Below are 24,208 nucleotides of genomic sequence, written 5' to 3'. Positions count from 1 at the left end.
GCCCTGCGGGGTGCTGAGCGCTGCTGCGGGGAGGTGGGGTGTCTGAAGCCGAGACATCGCCTGCCTCTCCCAGACGCGTTGGAAACCACATGGATACATGGGTGAACAGCTCCGAGCTTGTTGCATATCTGATTTCCCTGTATAAACGCATACCTGGGTTTAAGAAAAAACAAAAAGAAAGCAAACCAACCCCCCTGCTGACACGGAATGAGTCGGGCAGCTCTGAGCACCTTCAAAATTTAAATTATTAAAAATAATTGAATTGGCTTGGCTTGAGAAGCATCAGTGGTGTAAAGGGTTTTCTGAAGGGTGGGCTTGTGGCAGCCTGGAAGGAAGGAGCCAATGGCACCTTTCCTAAGCCTTTGGCTGAACCGTGAGGAGCAGCTGTGGGTTTGCCCTCAGGATGTTGCCGCTTCTCTTCGAGGAGCCCAGATCGTCCTCACCGGGTCTCGCAAGTGTCCCCCGCTCCATGTGCGCCTGCTCCAGCAGCCGCATCCTAATCCTCGCTGGCTGACGTGATTCCTGCCCCCTCGGGCATTGTCTAATTGTGAAAATGTTTCAATTATATGGTCTAAATTTGTAACATGGAGCAGTTCATTATCACTGAATCCTATTAATTGGGCCCTCCTACTGGGCAGTCTATTACTGAGTTTTCCCAATTAAGATAGGACCTCTTTAAAAACCATAAAAATAAACAAATCTCTGGCAGAGCAGGACCGGGTTGCAAGAAGTACTGCCCTAACATATGTTCCAAGACTAACCGATAGTTTCAGCACCAGCCAAGTGCTAATTAACCCCTCCATACTGATCACTCATATTCCCTTCAAGGAGAATGGCCACGCTTTGGTGTCAGTTTAAGAAATTCACTGTCGTTAGCTCAAATCTTTTTTCTTGTAAGGAGAAAAAAAATTGTTACAAGGTGTTTCTCTGATGGAAGATGCTGTTTCCCTGAAGGGCTCTGTGGGTAACACTGCTTTTGTGTTTGCAGGTAAAGGACCTAACAAAGTACCTCGATCCAAGTGGACTTGGAGTCATCAGCTTCGAAGATTTCCATCGAGGGATCAGAGCTATCAAAAATGGAGGTGAGTTCGCTGCCGTGCTGCGAGTGAGGATGGGGAGACACCGAATCTAATGCTGCAAGGGTTAACCGAGCTGAGAAGCTGCTTGGTGAAGGCAAGCTGGGCTGGGGGGAGAGGTTGGGTGCGTTTAATAGAGTTGAAAAAGGTGGTACGGCGGTTGTGGTGGTGGCTGCGTGTTTTCTGTCTGTCAGGAGAGTTCATTTCTAAACAGATGTTGGAAACAGAAAAGCCGTTGAGGGAAGACCCCTTCTGGTTTGGCGTCTGCTCTCCGCTGTGGTTTTGGGGGCTTTGCTGCCCTGACGGAGGAGGGATTCCTGGCTGACATGCCGCTGGAGATGCCTGCCTGTCTGCTGCAGAGCGTAACGCCTTCCCAGCGTGGGGCACTATGTGCTCAGATGATTTCTAGCAAGAAGCACATTAAACAAGAGCTTTGAACTCACTGACTGGTAGGGGATCTTTAAACAGGCCTGTGACAATCCCCATGTTGCTCTTGATGGGCTTGTTGCGAGTACTTCCAGAGCAGTAGCTCGGTGAAACGTGATGTATCTTTCTGGCTGGTTGGGCATTTGGATTTCTTTGCTGAAGAAAAAGATGTTGCTTTTTCAATTTGGGATTAATCTCTAATATCACTGTTAGAATCGTTTTGGGGCAAGCGTGTTGTTAAGGGCAGGGTGTGAAAAATGTTAGAAGCCTCCTGCTGAGCAGATGTAATTTTAAATGTGCAAATATGAATTATCATATTGTGCATTAATCAATTCTGTTCACAGCAATGCTTATCTTAAACTTTCACACAGCAATGAACATGCACCATGTTGTCAGCCCCACACACTGAGCATGTTTTTGAGGACTGATACAAGCAAAGATGGGAAAAGATTGATTATTTCTATACAAACCATGTTGTTTCATGAGTAGAAAATGCTCAGAGAAGTGAGTTCTTTTTTTTCCTGTTGGTTTTCCATCCCTCCTCCTGTTCCCATCTCCCACCGTGAGCTTATTTGTGCTCAGGACTGTAGTGTTTTATGGCAGGTCTGAAGTTTTCATGGCTGGTGTAGCTTGACAGTGCAGATGATTCCCAGTTCTCATGATGCAGGAGGAAATGCAGCATGCTATTAATTTGTAATAAATTGCTATTAGAGTAGAGCATGTTTGTGAAAGCTCTGGCTTGTATTTCTCTTCAATAATTCATTGCTCTGGTATTGTGTTATATTAATTGAATGGAAAGCAGATCCAGAAAAAGCTTTTAGGATCTCTATTTATTAAATTTGAAAGAGATTGATATGTATTTATTACAGTGGTTGAGGAAGGCAGAGCTCTCTAACACTGCACAGCATTAAAGAGCTATAAAAGAATCCCCGGACAGGGTACAGAGAGGTTTTTTTTAAAATCTCACCAGCTGAGTGGCTGCTCACGTTGAAGTGATCTTGAGGATTTGCTGCTGTTGCTGCTATTGAGACAGTCAATATCGATCATCCCTTTGTAAAGCAAGAAGGGGTTATACTTGCTGCTGGATGTCCCTTTTAATAAGGGTTTTTTAACTAGCTGGGCCTGGTTTTAGCCAGAGGGAGATCTGTTGTGTTTCTTGGTACTCTGTAGTTCTTTGGTCGGCCACCGTACCTTGCGGTGCCTGTCTGAATGTGGGTAAGGGTTTATCTCTAAAGATGCTCCACTTTCCCTCTCCCCCCCTCTCTTGGAGGCTCTCCGCAGGAGAATAGCTGGGATTTTACTCAAGCTGTTACGGTCTAGCTTGGCAAACTGAAGGTGCAGTTACAAAACTAGCAAAACTTGCATAGTCAGCTCCTTTTCTTACGACTGCTTTTGCATTCAGTTAGCCTTTACGTCCAGGGAGGATACTAAACTCCTCGGTCCTAGTCCTGTGCCAGCTGTCAGGTATATTCCCGCTGGCTGAGGAACATGCTGACCTAGGACGCCTTGAACTTGCCTCTGCCTTCAGTGTGGAGCAAAGCACTGTTCAACCACTCAGACAGCGCTGAAAGCCACGATGCCACCTCTCTGCTGCCATGAAACGATTCTGATCTCTTTGCCACTGTAATCTTTGTCTGGCCAGGTAATGTTGACCATAGGGGGGGGGAAGAGCTAAGTGACTTGTACACTACAAAAGCTGAGTTTGAGACTTCAGTGAGAGTCTTCAGCCAGTTATGGCTGCCTTACCTTCTGCCCTTCCCTAAAAGAAGGCTTGATGGGAAGATGTCCTCGTACACATATTTGTGCCTGCTGCATATATATGTGATTGCCATTAGAGTGCTCTGGGTGGGGGAGTCTGGAGGGCCCCCTGGGGTCTCCCCTCTGCGGGAGGAGGGGAGCCTGTGGCTCTTGGGCGTTGGGCTCAGTTCTCGTGCCCAGCTCCAAGGCGTTCATCAGGAGCAGGCTGGCATGGGAGGCAGGCTCAGAGCTGCTGCTGGGACAGACTCAGCTCCTCACAACCTTCCTGCTCGTGAGGTGGTGTGGCTGCTGGGTGGGACAGCCTTGTCCTCCCCCTGCTCCACGAAGCATGCGGTTTGCCTGCTTTTAAAGTCTGTGTGAATGGTGCCTGGACAACTGGCCAGTCCTGCAACACGTAACCGGCAAAGCAGAGGGGGAAACTGAAACAGATGCTGGCAGCAAGTCAGGGCTGGTAAATAACTCGGAAAGTGGAATATTTATAGCTTTGTATTGTAAAACTTGTCAAGCTGATAATGTGGAGGTAGTAATGATAGCGATGTGAAAGAGGAGACTCTTACAGAGCGTGCTTGAAGAAGCCAGGTAACGTGTGTAATGCCTGGGGAATCCACATCCGGAGGAAAACCTTATTGCACTTGGCTACCATCAGTGAGATTCAACGGGACATCTTTCTAGTCTGCAGGGAAAAAGAAATGGGGAGCAGCCAGTGTGACTGCTGCGTTCATCATGTTTAGCGGCTACAGTTCATGGGGGATCTTCTCCAAAAAAAACAGGTACGAGGGACTGTACGCGAGCCACTGGGGAAAGGCTTAGGAGTGAGGTTTCTGTCTGTTTGTACTGCAAGGAGCTGACCATGGGACAGGGGTGGTGAGGTAGTGCCTGTAACTGGAAGCCAAGGTGCATGGAGCAAAGAGCAGCTCCAGTTTGCCGCATGTTGGATGCGGGAACTGCTGGAAGGGGGTGTTAGTTGGCAAACAGCAAGTATGGGTAGTGTCAGCCACAGCTGGATGCAAACAAACAAGGGTTGTGCTCGCCAGCAGATTCCTTCCTTTGTCAGATATTTAAAAACCTTTTAAGCTTCAGACACCTGTTTTTTCTACAGAGTCCTCTCAGCCTCCAATAGGACATATTTAACCTCTCCTCTTTGTAGCAGCCCAACACAAAAGCAGTAATGAATGAGTTGTGTAATTCACACACATGCTCTGAGCTGAAACATCTGTAACATCTGTCTTCCGAAGAAAAGCCCTCTGGGAATGGGCTCTGCAGGTACCCCCCTGCATGCAGCGAGATTGCTGGTGGTGTCAGTTCAAATAACTGCTGTGTCAGGCAGGGGAAGGTACCTTGTTGGAGCTGACAGCCTCGTCCGTCCCTTCTGCTTCGGCTTCTGATCCCTGAACAAAGGGGCCCCTGTGCATCGAGCGCAGACAGTGCATCCACTGAGGAATAGATGTGTTTGTGAGCTCAGGGGAGGGCCCGAGGATGGAAATAGTCAAACCTTTTTTTCAAATGCTTCAACTAAAAGCTCTTTGGATTTGGGAAGATGGAAAATTCAGCTCCAGAGCCAACGCCCAAACCTGGAAGCTATAACAGAGTTCCTGCTTGTGGGGACAGCAGGGCGCTGGCAGGAGCAAGGGGGGGCAAGACTGGGGGGGACCCCTGGCAGTGCCAGGTTCAGGAGCCGGCTGATGTGCCGAACCGACAAGCTGCAGCTCAGTGGATGTACCTCGGTGGGGTTGAATAAGAGGCATTTAGCAGGAGGAGTGTGTTCGGCTTACCGAAGGCATTTGATAGGTTTCCAAAGGGAAAAGTGCGGAGCGAGGCAGGGCTGGGGCGGGCGCAGGGCAGGGTGTTGAATAGCAAGTAACAGGCTGGCCAGCAGTCAGGGCTTGGGCTGGGCTGGCTGGCTTGCTTTGGCAGCGCGCAGGCAGGCTGCTGCAAAGAGCCTGTGTGAAAGCGCCGTGCCGTTGCTAATTGGAACTGGCAGCAGCATGAACGCGTAATCGGTGGGAGTCTTTGTGGGGCTGCATCGCTCTGTTCCTGCGAGCAGCCCTGGGAGGGTTTCAATGGGTGTAGCCTCGGAGCAGGGACTGCAGTTTCTGCAGCTGGTATTTCATATCCCGAAATGGTCGGTGTGTTCCTGGTAGCTGAATGCCAGTCTGGGAATTTCCTGCAAGAAAAGCGCATCTCCAGCCCTCCCCCTGGATGGAGGCTTTCAGCATTATATCTTAAAAGCTTACAGCCAAGAGAGGGAACTGCACATCAGATCTCAAACCCAGGTCTGAGTAACTGCCCCTGCGTTGCTCACCTGTGTGCAGGTCGTGCTCGGCAGCCTTGCTGCAAGGGGAGCAGCAGCGTTCCCCGCTCCCACCGCCGCACTCCTTGCTTGCCGAGCCAGTCTGGTCTTGGAGATGCCTCTGGATCTGATCGTGCTTAGATGACATCTCTGAGATCATGGCTCCGGGTGCCCGTGAACCACTTAGTGCTTGTGTAAGTCCGCTAGATAGCGTGTGGTGGCTCTGAATTAATTTCTGGAGAGCCAGGCTGGCTGCTATCCTGGTGATATGGATCCGCTCTGGCTCCGCAGAGCGTTTGAAGGTGCAGAATGTGTTGGGTATCTGGCTCTGTCTGGTAATGTAAACCACTGTTGGGCTTGTGTGTAGGTTTTTTTTTCCCTCTGTAGGATCTGCATTGCAGATGGCTTTTGCTACGCGAAATGAAAGCTTTCCTTGCACGGGGATAATTCCAGAAGCCAAAGCTTGCATTCCCTTACGCACTCCCAATCCAGTAATAATTTCTGAGGCTGTGTTTTTGTGCATCTTCAGTGGTCTCTCTTCCAGACTGATGCTGGAAATACGGTAGTACTTGCAACAGGCTACTGCTGACATCTAAGCACGCTTTCTCAGTGGGGATACCCAGGCCCAATTTAATATTCAAAGCATTTGCTTTTTAAAAGGAAAGTCTTCACTGAAACTTAGCTGATGGAAGGAGAGCTTGTGTGCATGTTTGACTAAACTCTGTGAGTTTCTGGCACTGGTATGAGCACTTTCTATCTTCTCATCAGATCTGCTGATCTCTTTATTCATGCAGCATTGCTGCAGTGAAGACTTTCCTGCTGATCTTGCCTGTTCCTAACCCTGGCTAAACCATCACCGATTAGGGAGACAGCTCTTTCGATGGCTGAAGGTAGGACAGATGCCTCTTTGTGTACAGCTGTTGTTCAGGGAACAGGGGCTGCCATGAATGGGAAATCAAAATTGATTCATGAGCAAGAATAAAATGGAAATTGCTCTGAATGTGTCTTCTGCATTTTTTTTGCATTGCATCTTGCTCTGCTCTGGCATGCGCATATGTGTGTGTGTGTGTATGTTCTATATATATGTACTGCTTGTTAGGATAAAGAGTTTAATGAAGATGAGTGTTAATTCTGCCCCTGGAAGGAATGAAGACTTAAATGTGGTTTTAAAATTTGTACGTATGCTTGGCGGGGGGGATGCCCCCACTGTTCTTTGTAGATCAGTCTCCTGCTCATCCCTGTAGTGCAGAGGGATGCTTGTAGCACCATTACTGTGCTTGTTAAGCTTGAAGTCCACATGCTTGTCATCTGTGACCCCTTCAGCTAGGGACAGGAGCAGCCAAGCCTTTCTTGGAAGTGCTGAACTTGGGATTTTTTTTTCTTCTACTTAAAGACTTGTCTTGGAAACCACTGGCTGTGAGGGCTGTCTGTTCAGTCTATGTAACGCTCCATGCTCACAGGGGACAGGGAATTAGGAGTGTACGTGCTAGTTTGTGGTGGAGGCGGGCTGCTTTGGTGGTATCCTGTGGTCAGAATGGCCTGGGCACTCTCTCCATCCCTCTCCTGCAGAGGCAGCTCTAACAGGAGGGGGACGGGGGTACCTGGAGGCACAGAGGCATGCTCCTATGAAAGACTGGTGCTTGGGGCATGAGGGGAATGAGGGTGGGACAGAGGTCCTCTGCATGATGGCACAAACAGATGAAGAGCTGAGTAGATGTGAGTCCAGCCCAACTATCATCCCTAGAGACTGTTCCTGGGTGAGGGGAGGGCACAGGCGAAAGCCTCAGGGCAGGTGGTGCTGGGGTGTTTGCTCTCTTCCTCCAGCCTGCATCACACTGTGTCTCTGGAGAAGAAAACTTGGTCATCTGCTCCCGAGGAGCCCCAAAATGCTGCACAGCGTGTTCAGCTGCTAGCCCAGCCTCTGTGGTCAAATCCTTTGTTATCAAACCTCTTGAAACAAGGAGACAGCTGTGCCACTTGGACACCTACCTCTGCAGATGCAGCCTTGTTCTCCACACCTGTTTGTAACAGCCCCCCGTACCCCGGCTGTGGCTCCCGTGCCCCACTGTGGGGCAGCGGGGAGATGGGAGGTCAATGCTTGACATTCCCAATGCACACACTTGTCCTCTGTTTTGGAATCCTTTCATGCTGGAAGGGGTAACTCCAAACTGGCTCAACTGGGAGGAGGGATATTTAGTTCTTCAAAGCAAAACTGGGAACAAAATTGCCGCCTGCAAAACTATTTATCTCCAGCTGTGCAGCTGCCAGGACTCAGCAAGGTTAATTCTGGCTACAAACTTTCCCTGCGTTAGTGTAAGCAGGGAGATTTGGATGAGTGGGGGTAACTGGTTGTTCCCCTTCAAAGTGGGAGCAGTGGTGGGGCAGCGGGGGGCAAGAAGATGCTCCTCAGCTGTGGAACCTGTCCCGCTGCGGAGCTCTAGAGCAGTGGGGAGCAGAACCACACAGCTTACATCACCCTCAAGCTCTTTTAAGTCATTATTTATTCCTGCGATAACATGCTAGGGAAAGGACTCGGAGGCTCATGGGGCCGGGGGGGGACGACACTTCTGGCTCACCGTGGCTTTTTTGGTTTGCAGTTCTCTCTCCCTTTTTTTTGTCATCTTTTTAAAATTACGGAAACAATTGGGTTTATTCATTTTTGTAACTTGGCAGCTGGGTGAAGGGTTACGTCAGGGACGAGGCCGGCCGGCTCAGTGTGCGCCATGCCTGAGCAGGGAGCACGTCTTCCCAAAAACAGCCTGGCAGATGACATACTGCATTGACCTACTTACAGGAGAAGCACAGAAGCGTTGGAGAAACTGTGTCCGTAGGCTTCCTCGCAGCTCCGGGATGAGAATGGTGGGGGATTACTCAAACGTGCTGCTGTAAAACTGCTGCTAAGGCTTGGCAGCCCTCGGGATCCTGAGGAACAGGAGATTGGCACGAGCATCTCTCCCGTTTTGAGAATTCCTTCTTTATGAATATTTTGCAGCCTGTGCCAGAGAAATCTTGCTGTGTCTGGTCACTGCTGTGGAGTGTAACAGGCTGCAGGTCCAAAGCGCACGTGCAGTCTGACGGAAATCCAGTTCACAGCACTGCAGAGCTGCCCCTCGCAACGTGGCAGCTGTGGTTAAATGCCCAAAGCATCGCCATTTGTACACAGCTGCTCGCGAGGGGAAAGCACTGCTGTGTAGCCAGATCTCTTGCAAATTACGGAGCGGAGGGAATTCTGTGTGGCCTGATGATTTAAAATAAACTGGTGGTGGCTGCTCAGACTATAACCCAAGCCTGATAGAGGCAAGCTGGGGTGAGTTTAAATTGCAAGTGAAAAGCCTAAGTCTGATGCTCAAAAGAAAACTAATTTCTCTGGCAAAGGGGAAGAAAAAGCTCTGCAGGAACTACCTGTTTTCTTGGGGAAATGGTTGGTATAAAAATAGAGAGCAGTGTTTTATTAGAGCCTTGGAGTGATTCTTAGCACACTCGATCTTCTATAGGGATGATGACTAAAAAGAAAACAAAGGCAACTTCTGTTAGAAAACAGATATTTCTCATCACCCATCTGCTGTCTCAGTATTTCTCCATCGTAGGTCTTATTTTCTGCATCGGGAGTGTGCTGTTTCCTTCCACATCTGCTGCTGCTTCTGGGAGTCTGGGCTGGCCTGCGGTTTGGGGAGTGCGTGGGGGAGGCTGGGCTCGGCGGGTGGCTCCAGGTGGGGCGGCGGCAGTTTCGGTCCAGCCTGTTTTGATTGCTCGGGTTCAGATGTTAGCTCCGGAGTGAGGGGTTATTAACGCTGGGCTCAACCCAGGAAGCTGGAGAATGCTGCCTTCATCCTCACCAGCGATGTCTGGCCAGAGCTCAGGAAGGCATCCCTCCCTGGGCTTGGGTAAAGGCAAGTAAGTAGCCCATCATGCTGCTGCCACACCAGCAGGCAAGCCGGAGCTGTCAGAACACTTCTCGTTAGGAATCCAGTCAATCTGGTGTTGTTAATGAAGGGCTAATTGCTCACCTATGACTTTTGCTTCTCCGAGAGCCGTGCCCGGCTCTGTCACAGCCCGGAGGCTTGTGACTGTGTGGTGAGTGTATCGTTGTGACACCTTGACAGATTGATGTGGCAAAAGCTCGTTTCTTCTGAGCGTTTCCTGGTCTCACTCTCAGGCACGAGAGGCTGCGTGTGAAGTGGCTTTGCTGGGAAATTGGTCCTAATTGCAAAGCTGCTGGGTTGGGCTGTGCTGGGCGGGCAGCAGGAGGGCTGGCTCCACTGGGCATCCCTGCACTGAGGGAAACTTTCCCTGGTGTTCCAACTAACCACGGCTCGCTCCTTCATCCCCATCCCGTTCTGCCCGTACCGAGCAGCATCTCGTCCTGGGTTGGTGTGTGTGTCCCTCAGATGTCTTTCTCCTTGATCATCTTTTCCAAGTGCATAGAGTCTGACTGTAAATCTGCTTACCCGCTAGGCAGCTCATTTCTCCTTCAGATAGGAAAGACTCCTGCTAACGAGGTGACCAAATTCACCGATGTGAGATTCACAGGACGCAGCAAAGGGCTACTGTCCGCTCTTGCAGCTGTGGAGCATCTAGAAGAGCTTCTGCTTCAGTGTAATCAAATGCTTGACAAGAAACCAGCTGCTGGATGTCCCAAAGGTGGTGTCTAAATGCAGTGTGCTCTGGGAAGCTAAGTTAGGATGTTACGTCGTTTCAAGATGTCCTGCCTCAGTGGCTTCACAGAACAGGGAATAAAGCTGTTGGCTGCAAAATTCAGCTTTGTTTCCTGAAATAAAGAGTTATTGAAAGTGGAAGCTAGAGTGAAGGAGATGGAGGACATCCTTCAGGAGGTCTCCTCGCCAGGGCAGCTTGTGCTATTTTGGAGGCTCAGTCTCTTGGTGTTTTCTGCTGGTAACATCACTAAGTGGCTCTGAACCACTTGCTGGTGGCCACAAGCCTGCTCATTTTCCACACCTGCAGTAGTGATCCTTTGTTCCAGGCTGACACAAGTCTGGAGGAATTTGAGCTGGTCGTGATGACTAGCACACACAGAGCTCAGATTGCTGAGAATTAAAAACAAGGACCCATATGTTAAACTTAGTACCAAATCCCACGTGTGTTAGCTGTGGCTCCCTGTCTCCGGTCTGTCGCTGCAGCGGAGGCAGCAGTGCTCACCTGGGCTCTGAGACAAAGTGAAGGCAGCTAGGTTTATGCTTCCGAAGTACTTGGATACCATGAGGTTAATTCTTTTTATTATGTCTTTAGATGATATGCCTAAACAAAGCTTGAGGGCCTGCACTGTATGAAGAGGATCAAAAGGAATATGCGATAAGTACCAGTTGATGAGCAATGATATGCAGAAAGCAAAGGGCTGCTAAAGTGCGTTAGCCGACAGGGGCTGGGGTGAGGGTTGTGTAAGCAGCCTTAATTCTGACACTGCTTTCTTGGGAGCCCGAGCTTGCCACTCGGTTATTCAGTCATGTAATTTTTAGTTGTAAAATTACGGTCTTCAGTAAGTGTTCCTGGCCCGTTGTCTCGTTTCTGGAGGAGTCAGCAGGTTGAGCTACAGGAAAAGCCGACAGCAGAAAGCTGCTCTTCCCAGTGCTGATCAGCGCTGCCACTTTGTATGTGAGCATCCAAATATAAATGCACTTCTGGAGCACTTACGGAAAGCAAAAGGGTGGATGGGTGGATGGCTGCTAGCTGTATCCTACAGGAGCTAACACCACATGGGTGTCTGAGCTTCAGTGAAAGCATAGGACCCTGAGCTGCCTCTGGAAAGCAGATAGTGGCTTCCCCTGTTGTCTCTTCGCTCTGGATGCAAGATCCTCCTAAATGCCTGTAACTCTCTACTACCTGACTGTGTGTCCTTTTTGCCATCTTGTTTTCAAGCAGCGTGCCCAGTAAGGGAGTTGTCCTCTCTTAAGCCAGCCATAACTTCGTCTTTCCTTTTTGGGTCTGTTTTGTTTTGTGCCATTTGTGCAGGTGCCTAGTCTTATTCCTACGTTGTACAATTCGGGTCTGTTAGCTGCACATAATCCATACTGTTTGAATCACTTTGAGTTTGTGGCTCTGTGGCTTGAAGCAGTATGTACAGTGTGTGTTGGCAGATGACTTAAATACTTCTGAAAGGCTCTGTTTTTCTAGGTCATTCCTATATGAAGCCGATAAAACTGGCTCTGTTTCTGACCTGTGTGTCACTACTGTACCCACAGCTCTTCACTCAAGGTGCCTTTTCACTGAAATCCTGTCTTCTGAAAGCAGTTTTTAGAATCTATTTCAGGAGCCTTATGTACCCTGGGACTTCTGGTCCTGTGGCTCTGTTGTGTGACTTGAAAATCCCAGGTTACTATTGCACATCCCAGCCCTTTTGAAGTACAGCAATTCTCCCGTCTGCACGATGAGAAGGCAAAGGCTGCTGTGAGAGCTCAGTGCACATTCACACATTCACCCCCATGAAGAGCTCAGGACCTGTCCTGCTTGTTCTCTAGCTGCATGTGTGCCATACATCCAGGAGAAATACTCCATCAGTGGGAGAGCACGCGGATATGTTCGGACAGAGGCTGTCCTTGTCAGAAGCTTTATGCAGCAGTGCTTGGACAAAGATTTATTTGTTGTTATTATTATTATTATTATTATTATTTTAAATACTGGGAGGAACGAGGGCATCTTAAGAACAGAGGGGAAACTGCAGGATTTAGTGCAGCAGCACAAGCCAGCAAGAAATGGGGCAGCACTGGGGAACACAGAAAATCATAGAATTGTAGAATGGATTGGAATGGACCTTCAAGATCACCCAGTTCCAGCCCCCTGCCACGGGCAGGGACACCTCGCACCAGCCCAGGTTGCTCCCAGCCCCGTCCAGCCTGGCCTTGGGCACTGCCAGGGATGGGGCACCCACAGCTGCTCTGGGCAGCCTGAGCCAGCACCTCACTACTCTCACAGTGAAGAATTTCTTCCTAATAGCTCATCTAAATCTGCCCTGTTTCAGCTTAAAGCCATTTCCCCTTGTTCTGTCCCTACAGGCCCTTGTAAAAAGTCCCTCCCCAGCTTTCCTGTCAGCTCCTTTAGGCACTGGCAGGCTGCTGTAAGGTCTCCCCAAAACCTTCTCTCCTCCAGGCTGAACAACCCCAGCTCTCTCAGCCTCTCTGCGCAGGAGAGGTGCTCCAGCCTCCGAGCATCCTTGTGGCCTCCTCTGGACCCGCTCCAACAGGTCCACCTCCTTCCTATGTTGGGAGCCCCAGAGCTGGAGGCAGCGCTGCAGGGGGGTCTCAGCAGAGCAGAGGGGCAGGATCCCCTCCCTCACCACGCTGGCCATGCTGCTGGGGATGCAGCCCAGGGGACGGGTGGCTTTCTGGGCTGCGAGCACATGTTGCCGGCTCACGTTGAGCTTCTCATCAGCCAACAGCCCCAAGCCCTTCTCCTCAGAGCTGCTCCCAATCCATCCTCTGCCCAGCTTGTGTTAGTGCTGGGGATTGCCCTGACCCACGCAGGACCTTGCACTTGGCCTTGTTGAACTTCATGAGTCCGCACAGTCCCGCCTCCCGCGCCTGCCAGCGTCCCTCTGGACAGCATCGCTTCCCTCCAGCGGGTCTGCTGCACTGCTCAGCGTCATCAGCAAACTCAGTCCCAGTGTCCGTGTCACCAACAGAGATACCAAACAGCGCCGTCCCAGCACCGACCCCTGAGGAACAGTGCTCGGCACTGGCCTCCAATTGGACATCGAGCCCTTGACCGTGACTCTTTTGAGTGTGACCACCCAGCCAATTCCTTATCCGCCGAGCGGCCCGTCCGTCAGATCAGCGTCTGCAGGTTAGAGACAAGGATGTGGTGCGGGACAGCGTCAGGTGCTGATGCCAATAACGTCCTAGCCCTGCAGTGCACACACACCTCTTAACCCCTCTTGTTTATTCCTAATTCCAGCTACTTCCTTCCCAGCCCCCCTGGTGTTACTCAGGGTGTGTAACATCATGTGTAGGAGGAAAGGGAGTGCTGTGGCTGGCTGGTGGCAAGAGCTGGACTTGGGGCAAAATTTGTATGACAGCAACTCTCCCAAGTGAGTGCTGCAGTTGATGCAATGAGCTTGGGAGGAGGTGGTCTCAGTGGGGCCGGAACGAGCACATGCTGAGCAGCGGAAAGCTTCAAGGCAGAGATAGGGAAAGGTGTCAAAAAGATACTGCAGATGCCTCATGGTAGACTTAATTTACTTATTACATTACTTTTTTTCCCCTAAATTCACCATATCTGCATATCTGGATGATATAGTATATATGCCTGGTCTTACTGGTTACAATCAATTCTGTAAATTCTGCATCAGCCACATTATCCTGGTAAAACAGTGCTGCCGCACTAGTTAAATTAAAGCTTTATTCAGCTGCCTGGTACCCTGCCCACATATTCCAGACAAATAAATTAGTGCAATTAATTTGGGAAAAAGACCTAGTATATAGCTTGTAGCCTCTTTGCAGGGAGATTGTTGGGCAGTAAGGTTCTCCAGAGGGTCTCTTGGAGCCTGATTTTTAGCTTTGAGATTTTGGGGCATGTGTGGATGTAATGGGACTAGCAAGTGGGAGTGACAGGTAGAGCTGAAACCGCGGGAGAAGCTGGGCAAAAAGGAAAGGCAGCTCCTAATGACATCTGTATCTCTGGGCTAGAGCTGTGGTTTTGAGCAGTTTCGGAAGGAGGTGATTCTGGGTGCGCTGAGCGCATCGTCTCTCAAAAGAAGAGGAAGGAGAGAGGTCAAGTGAAACGAAGGATGGGTGTAAGAGGTGGAAGCATGCTTCGTGGGGCGAGGGGCATGGAGAAGGTGATGTGAAGGAGAGTAGGTGGCAGCTGGGATTTGGCTTTGAGGTCCAAGAGGGAATCTGAGTGTTTGTGCTCACCGCATGCTGCTGGAGCAGGGCTGGTGGCCCATGGCCATCCTGCACCCATGATGGTGCGGTGAGGGAGGATGGTTGGCGGAACCCTCCAGCTCTCACCGCACACCTCTTTCTGCACCTGGAGGATGATGCTCATCACATGGGGGGTGCCAGTTGAGCAGCAAAGGTCTCTTGGGTTTTTTGGCTCTTTCGGACAGGAATTTAGAAGCTTCACGCAGCCTATTGTGCTGGAAGGCTTGCAGGCAGGCTCTCCATGGCAACTCTCCCTATACACAAAGCACCATATGGCTTTTTTGGAGGGGGAGGGAATGAATCGAGCAGAAAAGTCAACCTTTGTCTGTGGTGGTGTTTTTCTTTGCTCTCTGACGTGGAGCGTGGGGAGGTGGAAACGTGAAGTGCTGTCTCCTGGGCATGGCTTCTGCTGGCCGTGCCACCACCAAGGGTGCAGGTGACCTCTCAAATGGTCTTTGCTTTTTGCAGTAGAGCTTGCTGTAAAAATAAACCCTGCCTGTGCAGACCCACTCTTTGGGCTGGGTGCTCTGCAGGCAGATGGAGCAACCAGTCACCTGTTTGCCCCTGCACTAAGAAGCCCCTGAAGGGACGGGAAGGCTCCAGGAGCGCTCGGTTTGGGCAAGAGCCGTACAGGAGGCAGCTGGTGTCAGGACCCATTTGTGCGTTGTCTGCCCATGCTTTATATATCTGCTTGCAAAGGGAGCTGGAAGCCTTCACTTGACTGTAAATCCTCTCTTTTCAAGTCTCTTTTGGAAGGAATGAGCAGAATAAATATCTTTATCTGTGTCTATAGAAAAGCAGGAAGCTTTTGTGTGTTTACTTGGAGGGGGAGGAAGAGAAATTATACGGGATTAAGCAGCCCATGCCTGGCTCCACTGCCTTTGGGACACCCTGTGGTTCCCAGGGCTGCTGCAGGGTGCCACCAGGAGCACTGGGGTTGGCCTTGCAGGGTGGCCACCGGTAACGCTGGCTGGGTTGCCCAGCTGTGTCCATCAGAGCTGTAAGATCATGCAGCTGGAAGCACTAGCAGCTGCCCAGCACCCACCATTTGACTGGAGCCCTGCTGCTGCCGGCTCGGGGATTCAGATATGCCGCAGATGAAGCATTCATGCTGTGCCAGGGCATGCTCGGAAGCTGTGGGGAGCAGAGCTGTCACCAGGGCTCATGCTGGATGGGACATGCCACAGGGCAGAGCCCTGGCCGGGCATGGGACCAGGGTGCTGTGCCTGCAGTCTGCATCACGGTGAGCTGGTCTGGCTCTTTGGATGCTCCTGTGCACATCACAGCCACCTCTCTGGAGGTGGCCGTTGCCTGCCTGCTGCAGTCTGTACTCGGGCAAGGGACGTGGCTGGCTGTCCCCTCTGCTGGATGATGTGACATGGGTTGCCTTTCAGGAGCGCTGTTTGTTTTTTCCAGAAGTGGGCAGAGGCTCCTCTTGGTGACACCTACTCTCAGGTGCTCCCATGGCTTTAGGTCCCTGTCCCCATCCCCTCGGTCCTCCCTGCTGTCAGCAAGGAGGCTCTCAAATCCCAGAACAGCAACAGGGATAACTAATGGGAAAACTCCTCCCGCTTGCAGGCTCAGACCCACGGGTAGAGCTGTGCGGGTGGGGACAGGGTAACGTTTGAGGAGAGGGAGCATGCAGTCCTAAGATACTTCAGTGCTAAACCCCTTCATTAGAGTAGGGGGTGGCCTGAGGCTGCCTTGCCTTGAGCAGCGTGCTCAGGCAGCAGTGTTTTCATGTGCCTCTCTCGCTGCCTTGCCCGGGGTTCTGCGCAGGAGCCCCGGCAGCTGGAAGCGCAGCTCATAGCGGCACCGCCGCTGGGTGCGGGGAGAGCAGCGGGGATATTGAATTCATAAATTGTGAACAAGAGCACCTGTCATCTGCTGAAGCCGTGACCCTGCCGTGTGCTTACTGTAGAGCACAGCATCGTGTGCTGGTTTCTGGAAAAGCAATTTGGCTTATTCCTGGGTTTGATTTACAGTCTAACCCCTGGGAGCCCCAGACACGGGGTGGGGAGGGCTTGTTTCTTGGTGCTATGTGCTCAGCTTCTGCTCCCGTGGGCTGCCGGTACCCATCAGGTTGGTGGCTTCTGTATCTCCCAGGCCCTGATTCTCTTTGCATTTAACTTGCATTCAGCTGACAGAGGCACTGGGGAGGGTGTTCATGTGGGAGGGGTGTTGCTGTAAGCGTGACTCCTTACTCTGTCCTGTGCCCTAATCCCTTGACTTTGTGCTAGATGGACAGATCCCATAGTGAATGCAGATGGACCCAAAGCAGGAGTCCCATCTGTGACTGTATAGGGAATATACCCTTCGAGAGAGGCTGGGTACGGTCCCGTCGGGGTGGCTGTGCCGCTTGGCTGCAGCAAAACGTCATGCGACTTACGTGCCCCTTCAGCTTGGACGCGAGCCTGGGAGCTGTTGGAATTGGCTGTGCCGCCAGCCTGCTGGGAAGCCACCAGCCTCTGAAGGACACAGAAAGCACACCCTGCTTTGTAGCTCTGCTCCCATCATCTGCCTTCAGCAGCTGTAAAGGAGAGCCTGTCCCTCCCCAAAGCTGGGCGGCTGCCGAGCTCTCCTAGGAGCGCTGACATAGTGACTCCTCTGCCCGGCCAAGTTTATCGACATCAGACAAACCTAGTGCCACAACGTTTGCAGCTCCAAGGCATGTGGGTTTGAGCCTGCTATTTATTTTGGGACTGCAGCATCTGATCTTGATTTGGTGTTTCCAGCCTGTGATCTAGGTCGTGTGCTGGATCAGGCATTAGCTGTTGCTTGAGGGAGCACAGGGAATTTACGCTCCCTTCCTCGCTTGAAGGGCTCAAAGAAATGCCGCTCCGCTCTGCTGCAGATGGGTGTTTGGGGGTGAGAGGAGTAATTTTTTTTTTCTTTTAAGAAATCTTGTTGAAAACCTCCTATTTTCCTGTCCGCCTGTGAGGATGGCTCCTGATGTGGCTGGCCAAGGGAGGAGCAGTAGATGATAAAAGCTTCGGTGCAGCCTGCTTTCTCTGCGGTTCCCATGGTAGTTGGCTGTCACACATAGATCTAATGTATTCCCTGCCCACAGCAGGATTAAAGCCTTCTGGGAAAAGAATAAGAGGATGTAGGAAACGGAGATAGGGAAGAATCCAGGAAAAGGAATGAAGACCATGGCAGGGTAGGGATGAATCCAGGTGCTAGCCCTGTCGGAGCAGCAAGTGGCCTCGTAGGACCTCTGCCAAGGAGCAGCCGTCCCAGTTGCCTTCCACCCGAGGTGGTGGTGGGATGCCTGGAAGCAGAGATCCTTTCTGAAAGCTGGAGGCACCGGTGCTTGCAAAAGGAAGTTCCTGTCCTGCTGCTGTCATGTCTCCCAACGCTGTCCTTCGCTTGAGGGTACAGGTTTCCTTTTGGTGATTCTTTTTTTTTTCTTTCCTTTGCAGATCCTGACAGCCAGTTGTATGATATGGGATATACCCCTGAGGAGGAAGCCCCGGCCTGTCCTGATGAGTTTGATGACTTTGTCACGTTTGAGGCAAGTATGAGCGCTGTAACCTCCCGCAAACATCAGCTGGATATAGTGTGAGACTTGAGCACAGAGGGTTTGGCTGGGGGAGAAGAGCATTCGCTGTGAGAGGGCTCAGGGATGCTTAACACGTGGTGAAGACAAATCCTTTAATCTGCAGGTGACTGGCCCAGAGAATTTGCAGCAAGCATTTGGTGCTGTTCAAGTTAAAAATGGTGTTCAAACAAAAATCCAAAGCTAGTGCTGTCTTAGCTTGCAGAATTGCCAGAGTGTGGTGCCCTGGTGAAAGAGGGAGATGCTTTTTGCGATGAAACACTAGCAATGCAGGAAGGGTGCCTGCTGCTGTTGTGCTTGCCTTATTGCTGGAATTCCTGAGGTTGGAGAACCTGAGCCTGATTTTGAGATGTACCAGCCAGGAGCCTACCTGGGAGGCACAGCAGAGTGGTCAGACATTGGCACTCGGTGCCTTTCGGCCAGTAGAAGGCAGAGCAGAAGACAAAAACGTAGATTTTTCTCTCTATTCCTGGGCTTGATCAAGGATGCTTATTTGGCATGTTTTTTTCCTTTTGTTGAAGTTGCAGCCTCCATCCCTCCGTTCTCTTTTGTATTCCGTAGCCCAGGAGCGTATCGCAGTGATATCCTGTGTCTGCTCTCCCCAGCTAGAAAGGAGGCTGCTGCTACAGCGACCTGTTTTCTGTGTTGATGGGCATTTGGGCTTGCTTTGGTAGGCTTCCTCTGTTCCTGCTCCACGCCTTCCAGCCTGGAGCAGAAGGTGCTGTAGGTGCCTCCAGAGCAAAGGGCCAGCTGGCTCCCTAGTCCCATGTGGGGACTGAATAGCTTCTTTCTGCTTCTCCTCTTCAGGTTTTTGACCCTTGTGTCTTGGTAGCCTGGATGTTTTTATCACACAAATTGTCACTTGCAAAGGGACTCCCAGCCTCCTTTATGTTTGCATGCAAATATATCTGCCTTTGCTTTATATAATCTGTAATATGTTATTTTGGCCTTGTGACATTGATAAAAGTCTCAAGCTATTCGTTTGAGTTCCTAATGATAAACTGGGTGTTGGGCAACTGGTTGTCCCCACATTAGTGAGAAGCACAGGTCCATCACTTATGATTACTAGAAGCTCTTGCTTTGACGACTTAATGCTTGACAGTGGACCAGGTCATCGTCCCGTTTCCCAGCCAAGCGCAGGTTTTCTCTTGAGCCAGTTCTGGATCAAGTCAGCGGACTTGCATTGTCACCCTGAGCAAGTCCCTTATTCCCTTGGGGCTGCTGGGATGAACACAGCCTGAAGAGCTGGGTTCCTCCCCTAGAAGGCTTTCAAGGGCCTGTTGAATATTGGATTATTTTTCCTTTTGAAAAGGTAGTTACAAAAGCCAGTAATATCTGGGTAGAAGGTGGGAAGGGAGGTGAGTTTTCCTATTCCTTCTCTATCTGGTACAAGGTCACAAATGTGCTTTTTAACCGCTGGATTGAATGGTTGAGAGTCTGTGACAGTCTGCGTCCCACTGCTCGTGCAGGCAAGGGCTTTTGCTTTTTGCTCCTCAGACCTGCACCAAGGGACAGTCTTCTGTGAGATTCAGAGCAGGGATGTTTTCTAAGGGCTTATTTAACATAGATGAGCTCTGTCAGCGCTGCAAGCTATTCTGGGCAGGAATACCAACAAGCTGGGTGTGTTCCCCGCTGAGATGAAATACTTCTGCTGCTGGGCCATCATTTCCTTGAAATGACAAGGTGACCCAAAGGAAAAAGGTGACGAGTCCTGAAATCTCCTTTTCAGAAAGCCGTAAATGGTTTCTTATAATGAATTCAGAGTAATCATCCAAAGATCAGAGCTCTCTTCGTGTCTATGTTTAATATGCCAGGAAAGAATTACCCTTGTTGTCTTGGATACATGATTCGAAATAAAATTTCCAGCCTGCAAGGATTTTGTAGAGGTTCGGCAAATGAGAACATGATCAAGAAATACCGCTCAGTGTTGCGGGTGTAAAAATAAATTGGCATCTTGGGGCATGTGTTTTTTTGTTCTTGTTTAGCTGAGCTGCAAGCTTCCAACATGCATTTTATGCCACATGTCCTGTAGTGCGGTACCTTGGAAAGCTTGAGCTGGTTCAGGGATGGGGGGGCGGTGAGAGAAGCCATCGTACAAAGCATCCTGCTGGGAGCAGCGAATGAGTGTGTTTTCACCGGAGCCTGGTGCTGCCCTGCCTGGCAGAGCTGTCTGCTGGTGGGAGGGCTCCGGCAGGCCCTTCTTCGTTAGGTGCAGCAGGCACCTAATCATTGAGACAGAAACAGAGTAAATAGCCTTTCCCAGTATGTATTCCGTCTTGCTTGGATTCAGCTGGAAGAGAGGAGGGGGGCAAAAAACACCCTTCCAAAAGTGAAGGTGATGCCTTTCTTCCGAGTAGACCTCCCACACCACCAAAAAGCGGTTTGTATTCTCAGGTGTCCCCGTTTCAGACCGGGAAAGCTGGTGCACAGCGAGCACGCGGCTCTGCAACTTGCTGCCATGTGGGATCAGAGGGCAGCTGAACACGACGGCTTCTTTCTGGGCCCCCAAAATGCAGCTGGTGGGCTTCAGGCACCGGCTGAGCCCCGTGTGCTTTGGCAGGGCCATGGGGTGAAGGAGCAAAGCTGGCTTTCCTCCTCTCGTGTCACACCGGAGGGTGTCTGACAGGTGACTGAAGGAGAAGGCGCTGTGCCGTGGTACTGAGAGTGATTGTGGGTACCGGGTTGGGACCATCGACTGTGGTCCCTCTTAAACAGCACGGAATCACAGCGGCTCGAGTGCTTGGCTTTTACAAGTGTTGGGGCCTTGACAGAGAACTTGTCTCCTAAATGTTTGCCCAGACAAGTGTAAGCAAGTGCTTCAAGCAGTCTAAATGAAAATGTCTTCTCTTTGTTAATAAGGTTGCCCTTCTCAGTGACTCATCCCCTCTTCTGGTGGCTGTCCTCAGAGCCAGCTGAACATCTGTGGAAACCCCTGAGTACCCACTCAGTGGTGTCTTTCAGCAAGTGTTTGCTCTATAGAGAGAAGAACCAACACTTGCACCTTCCAATATGGGTGTAAAAGCCTCTCAAAGGGGGGGGCGAGGTCTGAACTTTGATGCTTCACGCAGGGACCTTGTTCATGTGAGATACTTCCACGATTCAGCCGCTAGCGTGGCTCCTGATGCAGCACGAAGCTGCTGGCTCCTGTTGCACCTTGTGAGGTCTGTCTAGCAGGCAGGTCTGTCTGTTACACTTTTTTCAAAGAGGATTTCTGGTTGCATGGCTCTGCCGAGACAGCGGCTTGCAGAGGATTGGAAATGCAGGAGCCTGGGTTCCTTGCAGCCACGTGGCTTCTTGTGCACCCAGCTGTGCTTGCAGGGGGCTCATCACAGTCCCTCACAATCCACTGTCACGCGTGCAAGAGGAATCTTACCCCCTGTACCCGCTCTGGAGCAGGGAGAGCATCACCTCACTGCCTGCAGTCCCGGGTAGCGTGTTTCTCCCTGACCGAGGTGGAAGTGCAGTGGTTGCAGGGCAGCTGGGTGACAAACTTACTGCTTTCTACTTCTGGAGGGAAACGTCACCCAAAAATTGTGACAGCGGGTTTGGCTCCCTTGCTTTGCAAAAGCTACGTAAAGGGAGCTTGGAGTCTGTCTGTCCAGGCACCGGGGTCCTTGCCTGTATTCCCCCGGGCTGGGCCAGCACAGCTTTGCGGCTGACTAACTGGGAGGTAGGAGTTCTCGCCTCCCTTGCAAGCTCCCATGGAGCTCGTGACTCAGTTCTGAGGTACGTGGACTCGTTTGCAATGCTCTGCAGGGGGGAAAGGTGAACTTGGACTTGGCTTTCTTGATAGCCACTGTGCCTTGCCCTAGGACAAGGGCTCTGCCCTGACTCTTGGGGGCAGATGAGCCCGATGGAGCGATGCAGAGCAGGAAGGTTGACTCTTTCAAAACAAAAGCATGCCACAGAAATGGGGTGTGCTGCCAGAGTTACGCTGGGATTGGGCATGGGGACGTGTAACCTCAGGTAGGCTGGAGGAGAGGCAGAGCCAGTGCAAGGCTGTGCTCCGTAAAGGCTGACCAGGAGCGCGCCAGAGAGCACAAATACTGATTTTAGCTGTGGGAACTCGTGCTTTGGGCCAGCAGGGTTGTAGGACAGCCTTTTTTGAGATCTGCAAAATAGGGCAGCTGCAGCTGCTGTAGGTGAAAGGCACAGGGGCAGCGGGGCAGGTGGTGATGCTGTGCGGTGCTGTGGTGCTGTGCGGTGCTGTGCGCCTTGCGCAGGGCTGTTGCCATCTGCTGGGCGGCTGCTGTGGCTCCTCTCCTAGCAGCCAGGAATATGCATCACGCTGAGCCCTGCACAGCCGCAAGAGGGGAATTTTGCTTCCTCAGAACAGCAACGCTAACCAGGCGTGCAGCAGCACTAACAGGCACGCACGCGGGCACCCTGCAAGCCTCAGCCCCCCCAGGCATATCCCCTCTGGCTAAATGTTCAGTAGCAAGTTGCACAGCACAGTAAGGGTGGATCTTGGGAGTAAAATGGTTGTTGGAGTGGTCCCACATCTAGTTTTGTGCATTTTGGGAGGAAGGGATACTCGTGCCTCTCTCCACCCTGCCTGCCCGCAGGCACAGCTGGCAGCTGCTGAAAGAACAGTTTCGTCTGTTAAAGTTGGAATTTCTTTTCATGTGGCACAATTGAATTTAATGCTTTTTGAAGGGCAAAAAATAAGAGTGAGACAACTTAAATCCACACTGCTGGATTTCTCCAGCTACTCGGAGTAGCTGCAAAGGGGACCCAAGACTTGCAGCATTCCAGCTGTGTGCTGGTAAGACAGAAGCTGTTGCTGAGATTGCGTGGTGTACCGCAACTTGGGTGTGCAGGAGCCGTTCCCTGGAGGCATCAGCTATTATTCCTCATGGCTTGTGTTTTGCAATGAGCCCACGTGGAGTGGTTGTACAAGTCTGGTGTAGACTTGCTGTGTCTTCTCCTGGTAGCCCAGTGGACTTGCTGAGCCCTCCTTTCTTATTGCAGACTAACCAGGAAGATACTTGCCCTCCCTAAGACAGAGCGCTGTGCGAGGTGAGCGCAGAGTATTTGGAGTACGTGTTTTCCACCTTCGTGGTGGACCTACTTTGCAATCCTCAGCAAAAGCAGCAAACGTGAGGTTTTTCCTCCTCTGCCTCTCCATACCACTGTTACCAGCAGATGCATGTCTGGTAGAGGCCAGCTACTCTGAAAAGATGGGGTTAAGCTTTGCAGTCTTCAAAGGCAACCTGCCCCTGAGCTGCCGACGCAGGGGCAGAGCTGGGGTACAGCTCGCCAGCTCTTCCACTGACTCTGGGCTGTTCCCTGACTACCCTAGCACAGGTATGAAGGTCTGCAGCCCTTTGCCACGCCAGCACTGCTGTACCACTGCAGCAGCAATGGGGATGGGAAGATGGAGATGAGACAACAGCATGGGAAGACCGCAGCTCTTCACCCCTTGGCTTAGGCTTTCTTTACCAGTGCTGTTCCCCTCCCTGGAAGGACTGGCCTCAATGGACTTCTGGTCACGAGGCTGACCCAAAAGCATTGTCGTGCCTGAATGAAAGGAAATCGCAAATCCCTCTCCAAGTTGGCTGCTGGAATTGGTGTTAATTTTGTCCTAAACAGCTGCTGCACTCGAAATCTCGTAGGTGGCCAGAACTGCAGGGTGTGAGATGTAACAGCTGCGGTTCGATGTCTGTTCATCTGCCTGTCCCTTGGGGAAGCACATGGAGCCCTGAGCGATGTCCCACACCATCCCCAAGGCCTTTCTGCTCCTGGGCACGGAGAGGCGAGGGGAGCTGCCCGTGCCATTCGCATGTGTGCAGCACATTTTCACAGCAAACAAGTGAACAGTCTGTATTACCTTTGTATTGATTAGGCACAAGAAAATATGGTAATTGGATTACTAAAACTGCTCGGACTGAACTCCAAAATCAGTCCGTGGTGGTAACTCAGTAACAAAAAGCCTGAAAATACAAAGGAAATTCATATGTTGTATAGACTCAGTACTGCTTAGAGGAAAGGATGGGAGTGTTAATTGGCACAAGTGTCCCAGGGGGCAGGACTTTAGTCCAGGGTTATCATGAGAAATGTCTTTGCTGGTCTGGAAAGGTCCTAGTTGAAGTGTTTGCCTTGCACAAAATAGGTTGGAATGAGTTTGGAAAACAAAGACCTTGAAGCCTTATCTTGAGCCACCAGCGCAGCGCGTCGGACAGAGGTGGGAGGCTGGGCTGCAGCACGCCGGGCAGGCTGGGCACGG

The 24,208-nt window shown here is 51.1% G+C and overlaps 1 protein-coding gene across 4 annotated transcripts in view; it reads left to right on the top strand.

Moving 5' to 3' along the window:
* Positions 1–24,208, top strand: part of RAB11FIP3 (RAB11 family interacting protein 3) — a 77,951-nt gene that overhangs the window by 20,379 nt on the left and 33,364 nt on the right. For 3 of the 4 annotated variants that reach the window (XM_080383534.1, XM_080383536.1, XM_080383535.1), the window contains exons 2-3: positions 989–1,082; positions 17,846–17,937. In XM_080383534.1, coding sequence (XP_080239660.1) covers positions 989–1,082; positions 17,846–17,937 — 186 coding nt within the window. Of the gene's footprint in view, positions 1–988; positions 1,083–9,421; positions 9,445–17,845; positions 17,938–24,208 lie in introns of those variants that run through there. The other variant, XM_080383537.1, reaches the window with a different exon arrangement.

The sequence above is a fragment of the Falco punctatus genome, assembly GCF_963210335.1.
Source record: "Falco punctatus genome assembly, chromosome: 4".
Lineage (NCBI taxonomy): Eukaryota > Metazoa > Chordata > Aves > Falconiformes > Falconidae > Falco > Falco punctatus.
Note: the sequence above shows the minus strand (reverse complement) of the source record. Positions and strands in the feature narration are given on the sequence as shown.